This window comes from Parathielavia appendiculata (assembly GCF_033297405.1).
Source record: "Parathielavia appendiculata strain CBS 731.68 unplaced genomic scaffold N657scaffold_2, whole genome shotgun sequence".
NCBI classification, from domain to species: Eukaryota; Fungi; Ascomycota; class Sordariomycetes; order Sordariales; family Chaetomiaceae; genus Parathielavia; species Parathielavia appendiculata.
The window spans coordinates 2,492,503-2,511,709 of record NW_026944221.1 but is presented as its reverse complement, the minus strand read 5'-3'; the positions used below and the strand labels follow the sequence as shown (position 1 = coordinate 2,511,709).

Sequence of the window (19,207 nt, the reverse complement as noted above, 5' to 3'; positions counted from 1 at the left end):
CCTGGAAACTCACTAGCATCACACGTTCCCAGGCGTGTTACACTTTTTTGAAGCTGGGTTGAGGTGAAGGAGAGCTGCAGCCAAAGGTTGCCTCCTTAACCACATGAGGAAAAGCAGCGGATTTAAGCCGGCTGCGCCCGTGCCAAGGCTAACTAACTGCCAAGCCATTAGGCCTAGGCACTTGTTCAACGTCACAACCGAGCTGACGTCATGCAGCCCGGCAGTTCCAGAGCCAGGTTCTCCGTGGGACCCGTCCGAACCCCGATCATGTCACCATCCCGTGTCGAACCTGAGTGTCATTCAGGCCTACAATGTCTATGACACGCGGCAGTCGTGGCGCCCCGTGGAAGCCAAGGGAGGCTTGTACAGTTTCCGGGCGATTATCATGCTGCTGACATTTCCAGCTTCGACATCGACCATTATTATATGAAGTCTTCTTCGCCCATCTGCTTCTATATGCCGACACGGTCACTCAGCTTTCCAGCTTTGCATCGTCTTCCGAGGCTGCATAGGTTCCTGGCCTAGTCTGGGCCGGCGTACCACTAGCGCACGGCTATTTCTCCCCAGTGCGGTTGGGCCTTGTACTTGTCATGCTCCTACACCTTGTTTTCTCATATTGATTTCATTGAGCGACCAGCTGGCCGATTGAGGGTTTCTCTCACCTCAAAGTCCACTTACCCTTCTCTATCCCAAGTTCCCAACCTTAGCGTCTACCAACAATTGTACGCGCTGGATCCGATTGACTGCCACCTGCAGCCTTCAACGTCGCGTCATCTTGTTTTCAATACTAATATACGTTAAACCATAATATTACCGAAAATGATCCGCCTATCCTACTGGGTATGTCGTGCTCGAAATCATGAGGTTACCGATACACCACAACGCCCCGCTAACATAGCCCCTTACAGCTAGCACCCATCCTCGCGGGCCTGATCTGGCTTGCCACGCTGCTGGCCCTCCTCCTCTACTGGATCGTCTCCGAGGACCGAACCCACTACTCGTCCATGTCGGAGGGCCAAACCATCGCCTACATCAGTGACGTAGGCGCGTCCGACCTCAAGCCGCTCTTCGTCACGGGCTGCGTCCTGACCACGGTGCTGCTCGACGTTTCGTTCGGCGCCGACCGCTGGCTGCGCCACAAGGGCCGCCTGGCGCCCAACACGACGCGCGGCGAGAAGGTGCTCTCCGGGCTGACCATCCTGTTCGCCATCGTCGGGACGGTGGGACTGATCATGCTGAGCATCTTCGACACGGCGCGGTACCCAAAGCAGCACGACATTTTTCTGCTGCTGTTTATTGCGGGCTATGTGCTCTCGGCCGTATTTATCTGCTGGGAGTATCAGCGGTTGGGGACACGTAGGTCCTCCCCTTTTTTTTCTTTATCGGTCTCGGCTAGATTCAGGAGTTGCGTTGCTAACAAAGAGTTGGGAAAAGGTCACCGTCATATCCGAATCCTAGCCGCCTCTTTCTGGATCAAGCTCGTCTTTATCATTGTGGAGGTCTTGCTGGCCGTCGCCTTCGTGGCGATGACCTACACGCAAAACTACAACCCGGCCGCCATCCTGGAATGGGTCGTGGCGTTCGTTTTCTCGGCCTATGTCTTCTCCTTCTACGTCGACCTGTACCCGGCCGCGGCTACCAAGCAGCAGCTGCAGGTCTCGGTGGATGCAAGGAACGGGATGCACATGCACCTGAGTGGCGGCCGGGAGAAGCCGAGACGGGAGTGGGAAGCTGCCGGGGAGATGGAGTCGGCCGGGAGCGACCGGACTTCGAGCACCGGTCTTAACGGGGCTGCGCCGCGGGGTAGGGGCATGGCGAGCAATTTCTGAGGAGCACACTCGCCGGCTCACTTGGGGTGGAGGGACACGATATAAAAGGTTTGTAGAGCGATGGTTTGGCACACGGTTATGGGAGTATTTCGCCGAGAGGTGACAGCTCGTTCACGAGCGCGGAGCATCCTTGCATGGTAGCCAGGCGTTTGGTATTTTGCCTCATATATAAACTGGTAGTCATTGCAAGAGTTATCCATTGTCACATGCCCAAATTCCAATGGAAACATTGGCCGTAGTTGGGCACGGAATATACAGTGTTTGCAAGTTCAGCCGATTCCGCCTATCTTGAATTTCATCTGCCGCAAGATCTCACATCATCCCATACAGACGCTGTTGGCGCCCTAACACCATGCAGATAACCTTGGTATGCGATTGTATTCCAAAAAAACGCCCAGCTTAATGCCGTATGCTTCATGCCTGCCAATGTCATCCATCCAGCCGCTACCGCAAACCAAACGCTGCATCCTCCAAAAACGAACCAGCCGTGCATGCGGCGACCCGTCCATATGTACTTGTATTGTACCAATATATTCCAGATAGCGCACTAAAGGCGATCCAAAGCTAATCACAAAATCTCCGAGAACCTCGACTCCCGAAATGGACTCACCCTCCCCGCCACCACAGCCCTCGGCCGCGGTTTCGCCTGCGCCAGCATCGACGCCGACGCCAACGACCCACCGCCACTCGTCTCGGGCTCGCTCCGCGCCTCGACAAACCTCTCGTTACAGCTGTTGCTGCTACTGACGCTACTCCTTGGGTCGCTGCCGAGGCTGCCTACAGAGCCGACGACAGAAGGGGCTGCTTCGGTCGCCTGCGAGACGTGCAACACGGGCATCTGCTCGACGGGAGGAGGGGGCGTAGTGGACTCGCCATCAGTTGTATTTGTACCCCTTTTGGAGGAAGGCTCGCGGCGGCGGCCGGCGAGAGCTACCTCGCGCATGCTCGAGTTGGCGTCGTGCGGGTTCCTGTCCAGCGAGTCGATTGAGGAGGTGCTGGAGTTTTGTTTGCCCTGCCGTAGACGGGCCAGTGTCACGCCGCCGATGAAGCCATGTTTGGTCTCGTTGGCGTCTTGCTCGCCGTTGGCGGGGGGTGTGCTGCCGGTGGACTTGGCTCGCGGCCGTGGGAAACGCGAGAGGAGCCAGGCGCGGACTTTCCCGGTTGGTGAGGTTGGGCTGTTGTCGTCTGTGTTAGGCGGCTGATCGGCGGCTTCTTTGCCCTTGTGCCTGGGCGGGCGCCTGGAAAAATTGATGGAGAGGGCCCGGACGTGGCCGACTGTCAGTGATCGTTTGTGTGCCGCCTTCGGGCTTGGTTGTTGAAGGGGCCCCTCTGCTTTGGTCCCCACGCTTGTTGTTGGTGGCACAACCTCACTTTCCTTCTGCTTAGCCTCCTGGGCAGCATGCTTCTGCTCTGCCTTAGCGGCTTTTATCTCATCCTTATGTGCTTTAGCCTCGCGTTTGACCTCTGCTTTCCTCACTCGCTCATCCTCTTTCTGTTGGTCTAGTTAGTGGTTAGCAAGGCCCTTAATTGGAACAGAATCAAGTTTCCGTGAGACTTACCCATGAGCTTCTTGTGTATCTTCTGAATCTCTTTCTCCCTCATCTTATCTCGCTCTGCCAACTCCTTGCGCCTCTCCTCCTCCAACTTCTCCTCCTCCTGCCTCACAAGCTCCTTCTCCGCTCTGTCATTGATCTCATCCAACAGCGGCTGGACCTTCTGAGCCGCAATCTTCTTTACCTCGGACCTCTCCATAATTTTGCCGCATCCAATGTCGACCTTGCCGACGTTGTCCTGGCCGATAGCGTCGTACCTCACCCGCGCAGCAACTAAAGCTTGTCTACCCCAGTCATCCAAATTGACCTGCGGCACGCGGCCTGTGTCGGACTGCACTTGTTCATCGATCCGCTGCATCTGAGCCTTGACGTTCCGTTGCGCAGCCGCGACGAGCGCCTCCCGGTCCCGCGCCCTCTTCTCCTTGTCCACCTCGCTTAACCTGCTGTTGAGCAGGGACATTTGGTTGCGAATCCGCTCCGAGCGGCGTTTGTCTTCCAGCAAATCGCCGTCGCTCGAGGAGCGCTTTCTGGTCAACTTGCCCTTGATAGTGCCGAGTTTGCTCCAGTGGAGAGGTGCGGTGCCTGATCCGTAGAACTCCTGGAGACCCCGCTGTTTCTCGTGCTCTTGCTGCAACTTGGCGAGGCGCTCCCTGGCAAGCCGGTATGCTGATTCCTGCAGGCTGTTGTGCACCAGGGCAGGCTGTTCCTCGCTCTGTTGATCCGCCCGGCTCGTCGTGTCACCACAGGGAAAAGACGACGACAGCGCGTGGGCAGGGGCGGAGCTGTCGATCATTCTTTGCTGTGTATCGTACATCTTCTTGGCCATGGCCAGGGCAGAAGCATGCAGCACGTCGGCCCTGTTCTTCTCGTCTGTTTTGGGCTTCACCGGCGGATTGGCGGTGAACATTTCCCTGTCCATGGTGGTATAGGGCACGGCGCCCACCTCGCCAACGGGAGTTGAGTTTGCCCGCATCGTAGGTTGATGGGCAAGAGTTGCGGCACTCAGGGCAGTTGCCCTAGTGGCGCGATCCGTGTTTCTCTCTGTGGATGCTTGAGGCGAGGACGCGGCTCTCGGCCGTGAGCTTGCCAAGGCCCCCAGTGCTGCGCTCATGGAGTCGTGCCTCGAGTGTTGGGGATGTTCAGTGGTTGGTGGCGGTGTCTTGCTCGCCCCGAACGCTAGACTGGCGGCCGTTGATACCCATTGATGGGAAGCAGGCGGGGACGGTGGTTTCCGATGTCGCTGAGCCCAACCAGCAACATCAGCAGCAAGGATGGCATCATGAGACCTAGGCGTGTTGAACTGGTGCCCTCGAGGAGAACCAGGTCCGGCAGCAGCGAAAGTACCAGAAGGAGTGCTCGCCCACCCCAGAGTGGCAGCAGCACTAGCCGCCGCATCACCCGGCTTCAAACCGGGGGATGGGTAGCTTGGGAGGTCTTCGGCGTTGGCGTATCTTAAGGGAGCAAAATGGCCTAGAAATGAATGGTATAAGCGGGACTCTGGGACAGTACGCAGGCATCAAGACATGCAAGTCGGGGAGGATGCGGCTTGCGCGGTTGTCACACATACCCTGCAGATTCATGGGACGTGATGCACCTCCAAGAGATGTTAATGAAGCGGACGCCATGCGTGGCTGAAGTACAGAGTCTGATGCAGCAGAGCTCCGACCAGCAGGCAATAGCACGATATGTTATAAGTAGCAGTATAGGTGGGCTTGCGCGCTTCCGAATCAAGCAAGCAAAGCGTTGTGTTGAGAATAGTGTTATTCGCTGTACAAGATAAATTACCTATTTTTCAGAAAGAGGAAGAACGAGGATGAGAATGGCGCGACAGGCTGCTGGGACAAACGGATGGCGCCGGAGCAAACGGTCACTGATCAATGCTGTGGTTAGCTGCTAGTAACCGAAGACCGGGACACGACAAGGCGAACCAAATGAGAGACCAGGCAATCCGAGGGGATCAGTCAGTGTGATCCGCGCAACAACGGCCAAGTTCTCTGGTTACGGCATTTGGGGTCAACGAGCTGGGGCGGTCCAGACCCAGCCTGCGAGCGATCTTTATTTGAGCCCGTGACCGGTGAACAATAAGCCACTCCGCCGCGTCCCGAGTCGTCTTTTACGGCGCTGCAAGGCATCGTCATTGCTGCCGATGGCTGATCGACGTCATCCCTGTGCTCTTCTGGGAAGGGCCCTGCAGGTCACCTGCAGGCAGCTGAGAGAGCCCCGCCACACGCCCTGCAAGGTTCCATAACAGGAAGGCAGGCGATGTGAGCTTGGCAATAGACCCCTACGTCCGTACTGTGGTAGCATTGAGATCATGACATTTGTACGGAATACTCCGTACTCTGACAATGAATAAATGGGCGTGGGATGGCAAGGGATTAAAACCATATACTGTAGGCTCAAGATAGATGGTTTCTCACATTTGGGACACGTCCTTCGCTTCTCGTAGGCTTCGAATGGAAGTGACCATCGACTTCAGTGTCTTCGGCTGAAGCCCTGCTGCGGGGATCGCATGGACCAAGCGACCCGTGACCCCTCTAGACGGCAAGCCATGTGCTGCACATGACAGACTTCGACGCAGTAAGCTTAGCAGCGGTTTACCACCTAGATGGAGCGCTCGTCCCGGATGGGCGGCAGAGCACCATAACGTTAAACTCGTCGGGGCTTCGCAATCGCCCATTCTCCAAGCTGCCCTGTAAATACAGCTTAAATATCACATTCCGACACTGGCACTCGGCAGGACTCGTATCAGCAAGCGCTGCGGTCCACTCGACACTCAATTCTAGGTCCTTTCGAGGCGATGCTCGTAAAAAGCACGATCATGTCACAAAGCAAACGCCGCATGTCCGGTATCAGAATTCATTGATGTGCGTGCACACATGCCTAATCCATTACGCCGAGGAAAGTACCCGCAACCACAGTCCCGTCCTTCTCAATAAACCCCAGCCTACACCTCGTGCAGCTGCTCCTTGAACGCGGCCGGCACCGGCTTGGGCTTGCCCTCGTCCGCCTTGAGCTCACCCAGCTTCTCCTTGGCGAAAGCAGCCGCGTACGGATTGAGCCGGAGCTGAACCTGCTTGTTCTTGAGCGGGTTCTTCTTCTGGACGGCACCGCGCTTGGTCCGGGCATCGCCCTTGGGAGCACGGAGGACGCTCTGAATCTCGGAGCTGTTGATGAGACGGCTAAGGTCGGCCTGTGCGACGACGTTGGACGGGAGGAAGAAGCCCTTCTTGCTCTCGTAGATGGCATCGAGCTGCTTGATGGCGGCCGAGGTCCAGATTACGAACCGGCCGAGGTGGCCACCAGGGGCGAGCTGGAGGAGGTTAAGGGCATCGACAGGGCACGTCTCCACGCCGGGAATGTTGCGAAAGCCCTTGACGAGGTCCTTGCCGTCAGCCTCGGTGCTGTAAACAACCAGAGGACCACGGCGCTGGCGGTGGCGGCGACCCCTGAGCTTGCCCTTGCCGGCGCGGAGCTTCTTGGACGCCTTGACCTTCTCGACGTCGGGCCCAGCACCAACTGCCTTCAAAAGTCCGAGGGCAGCGGCGGTCTTGGCGACGGCCTCACCAGCGACTGCCGCAGAGTCGACGACGAGAGGAACCTCGGGGACGGTCGCAACCTGGTGGCCGCGGGCCATCAAGAGGGGAGCCACAGCAGAGGCGGCGAGGGCAGAGGCGGTAGCGAAACGCCTGTCGTCCAAGTCAGAATCCAATCTCCTCGAAAGCCCAACGTCCTTGCACGTACTTCTGACCCTGGTTGACCTTGACGTGCCACTTGCGCCAGATTTTGGTAGGAGCGAACATGCGACCGGAGCGACACATGTTACCGAAAGCAGCCTGGCCGGCACGGTGAGTACCACCGCCCGAGACACGGGGAATACGGGCGACAGCGCGACCTGAGTTCGTCCAATATCAGCACTCGCCCAATCCAAAACCAACCTTTTTCCAATTCCGTAATATCCGCAGCCCGCGTCGACGCCCGTCCCTCCTCTTTATTCCACTGTTTACCCATCCAAGCAGAGGCAGCCAGTCGGGATTCCACTCACCAGTGCCCCACGACTCAGCAGAGGTCTGGTGGCCAGCCTTCTCGCTGACAGCATACGGCTGCCTCTTGTTCTTGGCCATGCCGGTGTGGACGTGCTTGACGATATCCGGGCGGATCGGGGCGCTGAAAACTTTGGGAAGGACTTCAGCACCGGCGGCCTTGCCATCGGCGCCGATAATGGTGACGGTCGGTCTCTGAGAGGTCATCTTGTCCAAGTGTCGGGACAAGGTTTCGGCTGCGGCAGCGGCTAAAAATCAGCGATTTGGAATTCCCAGAGTTATGTCGTGGACGAAGGTTCCGAAGCTACAAAGAATGGTAATTCCTCTGTGTTGGGCGTAACTCACTTTGGATTGTTGGGCTGGCCGGTAAGTTGGTCGAAGATCGCAAAGTCGAGGCTCAGCTCCGAAATTTTGCAATATTCCGTCTGCTGTGCTCGTGGGTTCCCGCCAAGCCTATAGACTAGGCCCTAACATTCCGTCAGCTGCCGGCACATCCTGGCAGCCGGCAAATCGTACAATTCAACACCCAGTTGGTTTGTTAGCGTAAACTTACTGTAGGAATAACATCTTATCTTTCTCACTCTTGAACCTTCTTATACTCTTCCTTTCTGCTCTCCTCTTTAGCTTTACCTTTCTCTTTCCTTCTCTCATGTTTTTTGTCTTTTTATGGCATTAGTTTTCTCTTTTCCTTGTTCTTGCATTCCTTGATTTGTTTTATTCCATTGTGTTCAGTGCGGCCATGTACCACGCTAACGGACAAACCAGGGCTGGTTTGTAACTCGTTTCAAACCCCAAAGTTTGCCATGAACGTAACAGAAATCTCGATCAACCTCTTCAGGTCTCGATATCGAACGGATTAACTCAATGCAAGTTTCTCCAGCATCACTGGGAAGTCACAAGTCATTGCTTGACTACATGTCATGTGTGAATCTGCAGCCGGGTATTGTGGTGGGCGGACGAGCTCACCCCAAGCCTGACGGGTTGCAAGCTTGAGATCTCACCCTCCCTGACAATGCTTCTGATCTCCTGGACGTTGAGTCGCAACAATGGAGTCGTATCATCTCCACGGCCATTCCCAACTCGAGGCTCATCCAAACCCGAGCTGCGTGCTACCATACCTCACTCAACATCCCTTTTGGTGTACCACCCCAACCTGGACCTGAACCCAGAACCAAAAGCTCACACATTGCCCGACAACTGCTGCGGATGCGAGCCCGGGCACGGCCCCGTGCACTGCAAGCCGGAGCTGGCCTGGTTCCGGACATTCGAGCACAGCATCTTGGCGGCGCCTCCGTTCTTGGGCCGGATGTCGATGCCCGAGAAGCGCAGGTTCTCGCACGGCGTCGACGCGCTGCAGTGGATCCCAACAGCCACGTTGTACCGACTCGTACCCGTGATGTTCTCCCAGCGGATGTCGCTGATCTTGAGGCGGGAGGAGTCGCAGTTTTGGTACGAGTCTAATTTTCACACAAAGGGGGTTATGTTAGTGATGGACTGAGAGGGATGTGGTGGTGGTAAGTAAGGGTGGGTAGTAGGTATGGAAGACGCACAGATGCACGAGGTGATGTAGATGGGCTGGTTGACGTCTTCAAACTTGATGTTGCGGAAGGTGACGTTGCGGACGTAGCCCGTGCCGGGGTATGTCTTGATCCAGGCCGCGTTGCTCGAGTGGATGGCCGTGATGTTGTCGAAGACGACGTTCTCGACGTAGTCGGGCTGCACGGCGTTGGAGCCGACGCTGCCGAGTGTCATGGCGCCCGATTCGTGGCAGACGATGTTGCTGACATGGACGTTGCTGCTGTTGCCTTTGATCGCGATGCAGTCCTGCGCGTGTCAGTATCACTACCACCTTGGGGGGTGCCTCAGGGAGCCTGACATCACCGCACTTGACGGTCCAGTTCGAGATGGTGATGTCCCTCGAGTTCCAGGTATTTGTCCATCCGTATTGACCGAGCTCTGCCCGTTCGTCGAAAAGGTATGCATGCCGAGGTTGGTCATGGTCACGTTCTGCGAGTGGGCGACGAAGGTGTGCCAGAACTGCGCCATGCGCCTATCTCATCAGGTCAACCCGCCGTTCTTCCCTCCACCACCTCTCCTCACCTCTCTCTATTACTCTCCCGCGGAGTAAAAGAAGGCAATACCCACCACCGAATCCCATCAATTAACACATTCGTCCCCCTCCATATTGTCAAGTTAATCGGCCGCCCATTCAAATTCCCCTGGCCCCTCGCAAGATCAATCCACGCCTGCCCGTTCCCATCGAACAGAGCCTTGCCGAACCCCTTCATCGTGATATCCCTCCCGCCGATCCGCCACGCCGTCTGGCGGCCCGCATAGGTGACACTAAAGCTCCGCTGCCGCCAGTAGCTCAAGTTATCCGCGCTCCAAAGGAACGTGCCATAGATCTCAATGGACACGTTGCGCAGGTCGGCCGTATCCATGACCTGTCGGATGTGGTAGGTCCCCTCGCGGAAGATGATGGTGCCATCCCTGCCGCACTGGGAGAAGGCCGAGAGGATCTGCGACGTGTCGTCCGGGCGGTCCTGGCGCGGCGAGAGCTTCTCAGGGCCTACGGGGGGGACGGCGTCGATGCTGCGGAGTGCGATGGCGGCTGGTGTCGCAGAGATCGGTGTCACGATGCATGTTGAACCCTCCTTGACGACGGCAGTGGAGGCTGGGAGGATGATGGTGCTCAGCACCAGCAGGCTGGATGACCACATATTGGTATGTCTTTTTGACAAGGAAAGCTTACAGTCGAGAAGACGCCTAGCTCACCATATGAGCCAGATCAGGGCGGATAGGTACTTTGAATACTGCAAAAGCAGTACACTTGTTTTCCATCCATGATCCTCTGATAGGTGGGCTTATTCCCTCCGTTTTGCGGTCGCAGACCACTCAAAGACAAGAGTTCAAGGGACGAGCTACGATATTGATATAGGGGTCCGTTGATTGTCTGTGGTCTCTACACACGCTATGTTTGGTCACCCTTGGTGAAAGGACCCTCGGCTGATTCCAACTCGACCTCCTGGGGTGACGTCCCATATCAGCCGGGGAAAACCTGTGCCCCGACCGCTCGGAGAATATCGATATTAATATTAAATCGGCACTTGAACCTTGTTGCCCGGACTCGTTGGCTCAGAACTGAATACCGGACCCAACGTGACAGTTGGATCAAAGTCGGGTAACTGGGAACCCTGGTTTGTTCGTTAGCGTGGCACATAGCGGGGCGCTAGAAATGGATACGATAAAAGAAAGGAACGTAAGAAAAAAGAGAGAACAAGATGGAATGTAAAGAAAGAAAGTAAGAGGAGGAGAAGGAGGAGGAGAAGGAGGAGGAGAAGGAGGAGGAGAAGGAGTAGGAGAAGGAGAAAGAAGAGGGTTAACGTGAAGGACGGTGAGGTGTAATACCTATCATGGAAGTTCGACACCAACAAACAAATTAGGGTTGAATTATATGCTTCCTTAAGTTCACAGAGCCTAGAAACACGAGTGTCCTGTTCTGGCATGTGGTATTATAACTTCGCTCAACAGCCGAGTCTAGTAAGTCGCTGAAGGAACATCCCATACGCACCCATAACGACCTCTACCACGCTCGCTTTAAAACACTACTCTACCTCCCGCAGCTCTTTCGCCAGAGCCCTGAGCTCATCCTGCACTTTGGGGTCCTCCTGGTCCTCCCTCTGCAGCTCGTTGTATCTCGCCTTTACTTGGGCCATCACCCTCATCCTGTGGAGCACGCAGGAGGCGAGGAACTTAAAGTCGTCATGTTGGCACGCCTCCAAAAACACCCGGCGCATACGGTCGCTGTACAACTGGCACGAAGCCACGGGCTTGGTCTGCTTGTACTTATAAAAGTTTCGAGGCAGCTCGCTGCCGTTCTCCTCATCCTCAATCATGGGCCAAACTACTGTGTTGAAGCACTCCTCGCACACGGTGAACTCGGGGACCCGTTCTAGAACGTGCCACTTGCGGTTCGGTATTGGGGTATTGCGCAGGCACTCCTCGTGAAGCGAAATGTCCCTAATGCGATCCACAAGCTCGATGAGGTCGGGGGCCGTCCGGCGACTGAGTGCTAGAGCCGATGTCGCCTTCATTTCATCAAAGTAGTCGTAGAAGCGTTTGCGGTCCGGCGCAAAATACAGTTCGCAGACACCTCTCGTCGGTTCGTGCGAGCCCAGCGGTACGAAGACCCCCGCCAGGTTAGGAAGGAGGACCTCGACCATCTTGGCACAACTGAAGCAGACGTTGAAGGTCTGTATTGGCCTCCTCGAGTTGGGTGCCATCATGCTGTACCAGATGCGAGAAGCGAGCTGGCCTCCGGCGCAGGGCTGCGACCGTGCTGCGACGGATGCTATCCCTTGCAACAGGCGCAGATCCGGATACCGATGCGTTAGGGTCAGAATGTAAGCGATGCGGTACCACGGCGAGGAGCCAAAGTCGCACGTCATGATTTGGTCCCTGGAGCGGAAGATAGCCGGGACAAACAGATGCTGAAACTCGGAATTAGCGAACAGCTCGCCGTAGCAGTCAGAGCACACGGTGAAGTTTTCAGCTCGCTTCAGTGTGAAGAACTGGTCTCTGCTCGATCTGAGTCGAACGGTTACGGGGTGCTTCCATCGGCACTCCGGAAGGCGGGCTAGCGCGTGGCGCGTCACGTCGTCAACTGCGTCACCAGGACGACCGGGCTGAGAGTAAAGCGTGGAGAATTGCGCATCAGAGGTTTCTTGCCGCGCAAGCGACGCTAGTGAGCCGGGTATGGAACGCTCCAGAGTACTTGTTCGAGGAAGCGAGCCTGGGGCGGAAGGCGGGAGCGAGGCAGAGCCGTTAGAAGCGGAGCCAACGCTTGCATCCCGAGAATGCGTTTTTGACTGCGTACTTGTGATCTCCCGAACCGGCCGTCTCGATGACAATGTGCTGGCTGCAGGAGGAGGGGACACGGAGCGCTCGCCAACTCTTCTACTCTTATCGGCGGGGAAGGTTGAGCTCCTCGGGCTCGGTTGCAGTGGGTCATCCGGGATAGAGGCTGGCTTAGCAGCTGCCGAAGGCGGAACTGCAGCTCCGAGTCTCGGATTCGGGCGCCGGGCCTGGTCAGGCGACAGCATCGACGGGTAGTCCGGCTCTACTACGGATCTTTCGGGGTACGGGCGCTCAGACCGGTTGGGGCGCCTTGACTTGTAACTGTCATCGCTCGAGTAGCCGTCTTGCTCTCGGGCTGTGGACCGAGGTGGGCGACTGCGGCTGGGCAACGAACCAGGCATCTCCCGTGCACCACGCGGGTGAGGCGGAGAAGGGCTATCGCGAGCCTTTCTGGGCGGCGAAGTGTTTCTTCCTTGCATGAAGGCAACGCCAGGGGCCATGAAAGCCATAATGTCGTCGGGATCGCCGTAGCCAGGTTGGATGAAAGACCTTGGCCTCTCCGCAGGCAGACTATCGCAATCTGCAGCATTTGTGGAGGACGAGGCGCGCCGGCGAAGAGCCGGGGCCGGCGGGTATTTCCGGGAATGCTGCGGCCGCCTTCTGCCAGACACTTCCACCTCGGCATCCCTCCTCGTTGAGGGGCTACGGCCGGACCTCCTGGTGTCCGAGTAGGCCCGGTCGCGTCTCTTGGACGTGTGCCCTCCGGCGGCGGGGGAAAGAAAGGCGCTGTCAGGCGGTCTGGCACTGGATTTGTCGCGAGCTGACGGGTAATCTTGGTCTTCTTGATGCACGACAGGTTTCTCCCGGTCACGTCGACTGCTTGACCGGCGGATCGAGGGTTCTGGATGTTCGAACTCTGTGTTGAGGCGCGGCAGATCCTGGTGACTCTTCCGCTTTTGAATATCGGGCCTCTCCTTGGGTCGGCCGGAGGTGTCTTCAGGTCGGCCAGCCCTTTCCGTCAAGTCATCCTCTGCTTTCTTATCCTCCTTGCCGCTTCCTCCACTCTCTGCGCCCTTCTCGGGGCTGACAAGCACAAACTTTCGACATGTGTTCGCCTCGTACCGAGCCTGGGTGGTCTTGGGGGCGTCCTGAACAGCTGCGCCCGGCACCACAACGAATCTACGCTCGGGGTTATGCTCGTGTACGGGAAGCAGAAGCGGCTGCTGGTCTATCTCGCCGCGATGTTTGGGATCCTCGTCTGTAGTGGTCGATTCAACAGAGCCAATGTGCTCCTTTGCCAAAGATTCGGCCTCATCTTCGACGCACGGGGGAGGCGGCCGTTTGCTGCGAGATGCCAGTTCTGCTGGTCTGGGAACACCGATGTTTGGTTTTCTGGGTTCGTACGCCCGATGTTGTGGATCGTGACTGCACCAGCCGCCCTGTCAGTTGAATTATTCGGGGAGTCTCTGTGCAACGGTGTGACTTACGAGTTGGGGCTCCGTGAGCGGGCGGTTCTCCATGAACCCGTCTTTAGGAGTGACTCGATGTCGTCTTTCTCAACCATTCTTCTTTAGAGCGGAATCATCTCGGTGTGGTCGAATGGGACGCGAGCACCGCAGCTACGGGGGACCGCGATGTTGGGCGGGGCAGAAAGCTTGATAGTGGTCGATGTTCTGGGCAGTAGTCGTTGAGCTGAAGCCTCGCAATCGACGGAATCCAGTAACGGAGAGATAAGGCAGGACACAGAGATTTGAATCCGGGGTTGCTGGAGAATTCCAAGCTGAGTTTTGTCCCGCCGGTGTTTGAATGAAAGAGAGGTAGCACGTTTCGAGTTGTCCGAGACTGGCACTGGCTGCTGGTAGCGGGGCCCAGGATGCAGAAAACGGTCGCCGAAGTGGCCCAGAGCCAGAGACCAATTGGTCGCAAGCACCGTTTGGCAGGCGTTCGGCTCTTGGGCAAAAGTACCCACGAGGTGCTACGATGTGGTTGTGCGAGATAGCATACAGCAAAAGAGAGATACTGTGTATGTAACGGGTGGTACGAAGTGTCTATTGGGTGTTCGTCTTGTGTTCGGATGACATCGCGGAAGCGGCGGGCATCTCCTGGTTACTCCCCTCCGTGAACCCCACCTCAACCAACACCCGAAGGAGACCGCCGACTTCCTGCGGTATATTGAGGTTTTGCCTCAGCCACGATGCACCCGAGATGGCAATATGAGACCGGAATCAGACATTATGCACGTCAACAACAACTTCATTTCTCTAGGGCTGCAGAAATGGCTTGCAGTTACTAACATGTCGAGGCGGAGTCAGGGACCTGTTGTACCCTTGCTGCTGCTTTGGTGGCCTGGGCTTTTCGGCATGGCCTACAACTAGGGATGTGGAAGGGCATTTTCAAGTGTAAGATTTCAACCAATCTTGAAAACCAATTTCTGTCAAGCCTCGCTTGAAAAAGCTTGGCGAAATGAAAATATGGGTCTCAGCCAGTACCCAGTCAAGTATATCCACGACCACTGAGCAGGTTACTGAGGAAGCCTGTAGTAGCCAACCCTAGCCCTGAGCTACTATTGCCTGCCGAAACAGATATAGTTGAAGTTTCTGATATTGGAAATTTCAACGCCCTGTTTGCATTTTCCACTGAGCGGAGGATTTTTCCGAAACTCCACAGCCCTACCCACGACGACCCAGCCCGGCCAATCCGCACACTGCATGCGAAAGATACGACAAGGCAGACGAGGCAGACGAGGCAGACTAAATTTCCGTACAGGAGTTGTTGCATTCTGCCTAGTGTCCCTGTTACAGTCTAGGTCGCTGGCATAAACTAGGTATCAAGGTAGGTACAGAGTAGTATGTGTGAACATCCATGTCCTCGTTGAAGGAAGCATACAACCCAAATTGCGCGTCTGGCAGCCTTGCTCAGCCTGACCAGACGTATCGACGTCATCGGCATCGACGTGGAGCCGTGGCGAGCTAACCCTTCCGATCTCACATCTGTCATTGATGAGGCTTTGCAATAGTCGAGTTTCACCTTGATTATCAGTGAGCCTGTAGCATATTCAAAGCAACCGGCCTTGCGAGACGGTGCGCCTCATTGACGGCCCAATCTGACACGCTTCTTGTTCGCTCTCAAGTAACACCAGAAGTTGCAACCCCTCTCTTTCGTCTTTCATAGGACGAAGCGTCGAGCTGTCGGGTGTTACCGCAGCCAACTGCAGAATGGCTTGTTTTCCATCCTAGCATAAGGTAACTTCCCAACACGCCCGCGCGAGGCTTTCTTTTTCTCCCTCTCAGGCCTATGCAGATATGTGGGCATTATCGTTGCTAACCGCTATGGCCATCATGCATGCCAGTTGTGACACCTGTCCCACACCCTGAGAGCAGTGGTGGTAATCGGGCGTTTTCAACTAGGTTGTCCAACAGGTTGACAAGTTGCACAAGGGAAGTCTGAAAGCCCCAGCCAAGTGCACACAGTATTGGGCAATCATCAGCTCGCCTGAGGTCCAAGGTCTTTGTCATCGTTAAGAGCGTACTTGGCGCTTGTATCCCCGCTTAATTGATCAAAATATGCTGGATTTGTATGGAGCCCGAGTCAGACCCACCCAAAAAATGGACAAGCCATCGACCACCAGCTGTCGTTCAAGCCTACTTGTCGCGTGCTTCAAGACTGCCGCTTGCAAATGGCAATGAAGATTATAGAGGCAGCGCCGGCTCGCCGGGTGCTGCGATGGCAGTCGACAATGACACGGCCAAGGGGCTGGGTTTGCCACTCCTGCCGGAGCAACGTCGCCGTCGCATCCCGCCGCTTTTTGTCAACACCACCGTCGGCGACCGACAAGCCCTACTATGTCACGACGCCCATCTTCTACGTCAATGCCGGTATGTAATGGAATGGTCTGCCACTTGATTGGCATCTAGTACGCCGGGGATGCTTGGCTTGCTGACAATGCCATATTTCAGCACCACACATTGGGCACATGTACACGACCGTGCTGGCCGACGTGTTCAAGCGATGGCAGACACTGCTAGGGAACCGGGCCTTTCTGTGCACCGGCACTGACGAGCATGGAATGAAAGTGCAGCAAGCAGCCTCCCTAGCCGAGATGGCCCCCAAGCAATTCTGCGACGAGAACGCCGAGAGGTTTAAAGAGCTGGCCCACCTGGCGCGCGTCGACTACGATCGCTTTATCCGCACTACCGACCCCGATCACGTCGAAGCTGTCGAGCATTTTTGGTTCTTGTTGCGGGACAAGGGTCTCATCTACGAGACCAAACATGAGGGCTGGTACAGCGTGAGCGATGAGTGCTTCTACCCAGAGTCCCAGCTCGTCAAGCATCAGGAGGCCTTCACGGGCGCTGTGTACATGGCGTCGGCCGAGACCAAGAGCAAGGTGGAATGGGTCGAGGAGAAGAATTACTGCTTTCGCATGACGGAGCTGAAAGACAGGCTCCTGAAATTCTACGAGAAGAACCCGGAATGGATAGAGCCGGCCTATCGCATGAACGAGGTTGTCCATTGGGTCAAGAACCATCTCGAAGACCTCTCCATCTCGCGGCCCGTCCAGCGGCTGAGCTGGGGCATCCGCGTCCCCGGTGACCCGTCTCAGACCATATATGTCTGGGTTGATGCCCTGATTAACTACCTCACCGCCGCCGGCTTCCCTGACTGGGCGCCTGGGGAGTCGCACAAAGGGGGCTGGCCGGTCGACCTCCATATCGTCGGCAAGGATATCCTTCGGTTCCACTGTGTCTACTGGCCCGCGCTTCTCATGGCGTTGGATCTTCCCCTGCCGAAGAAAGTGCTGGTTCACTCCCACTGGACCTTGAACAAAAGAAAGATGTCCAAGTCGCTTGGGAATGTGGTCAACCCAATTTATGCCATCAACCGATGGGGAGTCGACACAACTCGGTTCTATCTCTTATCAGAGGGCGGCATTGCCGATGACGCGGACTACAACAACAACACGCTCGTCATCAAGTACAAGAAGTTTCTGCAGTGGGGCTTAGGCAACCTGCTCGGTCGCCTCACGAGGCCCAAAGCTTGGAAGCTACGAGACATCATAGTGAACTCGTTCAATGAGAAGGCTGCATCACGCCCCCAGCTCTCCAATACATTGCACCGGGCCGTAGCTGACTTTGAGCACGCGCTGGCCGAGTTCGCGCCTACTGTTGCGGGGCGCATGGAAAAACACAACCCCGTCGGCGCCATCCGCAAAGTCCTGGAGACAGGCACCCAGGTATGTTGAGCTTAGCCGACTTCTCCTAGGGGACCCTCGTCGCTAACCTGTGCCAGTTGAACGAATTCCTATCGCAGACACAGCCCTGGGCTCTGGTGAAGTCGCCGGACCCCACACAAAAGGCTGCAGCTGAAAGGGTACTGTTCCTGGTAGCCGAAGGCTTACGCATCTCCGGCATTCTACTACAGCCGTTTTTACCGGACAAGGCTGCCCAATTGCTTGACATTCTGGGGGTTGCCCCGGACAAGCGGTCCTTTGCCCATACCGTCCTGCGGTGTGACCCGGATTATGGTGTCCCAATGTCGGATCCAGGAAGGAGTCGCCAGGATGGCCTCTTCCCTCCCTTGATTGAGGATTCCGTCATCGAGTTTGGCGGGAATATCAAGGCGAGGAAGAAAGCGACCAGCACGGACGCCATCGTTCAGACGGAGGAATGAAGTGCCGCATACTCCTGTCATCCTTGAAGCGCCGAGTTTGTGGGACTGGTGTACGACTAAACGGCTTGATGTACACCATGTTGGCTCGAGGCTTGAGATACCCTGTCGATATACTGTACTAAAATAGACATCTTTGTCAATTTGATAGATAAAGGGTACAGCGGCATTTAGACAGCGGCAGGAGATGGGCATAACGATGTCCCGGATGGAGCATAACCCCGATAACTCGCTCACTGAATTTGTGTGCAGCGGAGCCTCTGCTCACGCTTTCTCTTACCAACCCGCGCTCTCACCACGATCGAATTACCTTATACAGAATAGGACAGCAAAGTCCGTCGTCACACGGATGATGAGATTGAATGAGTTTGCGGGTATGTCTAACAGCCCTTGAGTATGCCTACTCCCAGAACTGACCAGCTCCGATACAGCTATTTCCACGACAAAAGCGCTCCTCGTGCCTTACGAGCGCCGCCATGTGTTGACATACCATGCCTGGATGGAAGATCCGGTATGCCATATACTTTGTCACATTTTCAAAGCCCACATACTTGTTGATCCTCCAACTCACATTCTGTCAGGCCATCCAAGAAGCGACCGCCTCGGAGCGCCTCTCACTCGAAGAAGAATACGAAAACCAGGGATCCTGGCGCGCCTCGCACGACAAGCTGACCTTTATCATTTGCCAACCTCTTCCACAAGGCGAACATGGCACATCCCTTTGTGCCGGCGAGTCTGATGCCCCTGAGAGGATGGTGGGCGACGTCAACCTCTTCTTGTACCCCTATGAGGATGAGGGCGAGGACCAGCTCCCGTCTGAGACCCTCGATTTCTGCGTCGGTGAAGTCGACATCATGATAGCCGACCAGCAACACCGCGGCAAGGGATTTGGTCGCGCAGCGGTGCAAGCGTTTCTTCAGTACATATATCGCCACCGGGACGAGATCATGCAAGAGTATGCTGAGGACAAGGACGTACGAACGCCGCCGAAGTTGAAGCTGCTCATGGCCAAGATCAACAAGGGAAATGCGAAAAGCATTGCTCTGTTTAAGAGCCTTGGCTTCGCCCAGGAGGGCGAAGTGAATTACTTTGGCGAAGTCAAACTGGTGCTCCCCAGTCGGGTACTTACCCTCCGTCATTCGGGGGGGTTCGCATTGGATCTTCCGGAGGGATACTCAGAGCTGGTCTATTCCAAAGATCAAAATCAAGACGAGAAGCGATAGACCAAGCTGAAAGTAACGCTAATCCAGCCAGCTCA

General features: G+C 56.0%; 8 protein-coding genes across 8 annotated transcripts; 3 read left to right on the top strand and 5 right to left on the bottom strand.

Moving 5' to 3' along the window:
- Window positions 1-819: 819 nt before the first annotated feature.
- Window positions 820-1,829, top strand: N657DRAFT_631358 (uncharacterized protein; the record flags this gene model as incomplete). Its single annotated transcript, XM_062791050.1, has 3 exons — window positions 820-840; window positions 909-1,356; window positions 1,435-1,829. 3 exons carry the CDS (start codon window positions 820-822, stop codon window positions 1,827-1,829), a joined length of 864 nt encoding a protein of 287 aa, XP_062651331.1.
- Window positions 1,830-2,228: 399 nt separating this feature from the next.
- Window positions 2,229-5,175, bottom strand: N657DRAFT_216949 (uncharacterized protein). The gene is made up of 3 exons (XM_062786266.1): window positions 4,950-5,175; window positions 3,389-4,852; window positions 2,229-3,329 (listed from the first exon to the last, which is right to left on the bottom strand). The coding sequence occupies exons 1-3, from the start codon at window positions 5,005-5,007 to the stop codon at window positions 2,398-2,400; spliced, it is 2,454 nt and encodes an 817-aa protein (XP_062651330.1). The 5' UTR covers window positions 5,008-5,175; the 3' UTR covers window positions 2,229-2,397.
- A 497-nt stretch (window positions 5,176-5,672) lies between these two features.
- N657DRAFT_216915 (uncharacterized protein) lies at window positions 5,673-6,195 on the bottom strand. The gene has a single exon (XM_062786265.1). The coding sequence runs from the start codon at window positions 6,060-6,062 to the stop codon at window positions 5,799-5,801; it is 264 nt and encodes an 87-aa protein (XP_062651329.1). The 5' UTR covers window positions 6,063-6,195; the 3' UTR covers window positions 5,673-5,798.
- Window positions 5,859-7,843, bottom strand: N657DRAFT_641564 (uncharacterized protein). Its single transcript, XM_062792171.1, has 3 exons — window positions 7,428-7,843; window positions 7,127-7,277; window positions 5,859-7,071 (listed from the first exon to the last, which is right to left on the bottom strand). Exons 1-3 carry the CDS (start codon window positions 7,630-7,632, stop codon window positions 6,330-6,332), a joined length of 1,098 nt encoding a protein of 365 aa, XP_062651328.1. The 5' UTR covers window positions 7,633-7,843; the 3' UTR covers window positions 5,859-6,329.
- A 761-nt stretch (window positions 7,844-8,604) lies between these two features.
- Window positions 8,605-10,145, bottom strand: N657DRAFT_631355 (glycoside hydrolase family 28 protein; the record flags this gene model as incomplete). The annotated part of the gene is made up of 4 exons (XM_062791049.1): window positions 8,605-8,882; window positions 8,976-9,249; window positions 9,376-9,475; window positions 9,571-10,145. The coding sequence occupies 4 exons, from the start codon at window positions 10,143-10,145 to the stop codon at window positions 8,605-8,607; spliced, it is 1,227 nt and encodes a 408-aa protein (XP_062651327.1).
- An 885-nt stretch (window positions 10,146-11,030) lies between these two features.
- On the bottom strand, window positions 11,031-13,846 carry N657DRAFT_566909 (uncharacterized protein; the record flags this gene model as incomplete). The annotated part of the gene is made up of 2 exons (XM_062788461.1): window positions 11,031-13,707; window positions 13,770-13,846. The coding sequence occupies 2 exons, from the start codon at window positions 13,844-13,846 to the stop codon at window positions 11,031-11,033; spliced, it is 2,754 nt and encodes a 917-aa protein (XP_062651326.1).
- A 2,112-nt stretch (window positions 13,847-15,958) lies between these two features.
- N657DRAFT_565115 (uncharacterized protein) lies at window positions 15,959-17,952 on the top strand (the record flags this gene model as incomplete). Its single annotated transcript, XM_062788337.1, has 3 exons — window positions 15,959-16,157; window positions 16,239-17,515; window positions 17,572-17,952. 3 exons carry the CDS (start codon window positions 15,959-15,961, stop codon window positions 17,950-17,952), a joined length of 1,857 nt encoding a protein of 618 aa, XP_062651325.1.
- A 349-nt stretch (window positions 17,953-18,301) lies between these two features.
- N657DRAFT_678144 (uncharacterized protein) lies at window positions 18,302-19,172 on the top strand (the record flags this gene model as incomplete). The annotated part of the gene is made up of 3 exons (XM_062796045.1): window positions 18,302-18,323; window positions 18,381-18,460; window positions 18,531-19,172. 3 exons carry the CDS (start codon window positions 18,302-18,304, stop codon window positions 19,170-19,172), a joined length of 744 nt encoding a protein of 247 aa, XP_062651324.1.
- Window positions 19,173-19,207: the final 35 nt, after the last annotated feature.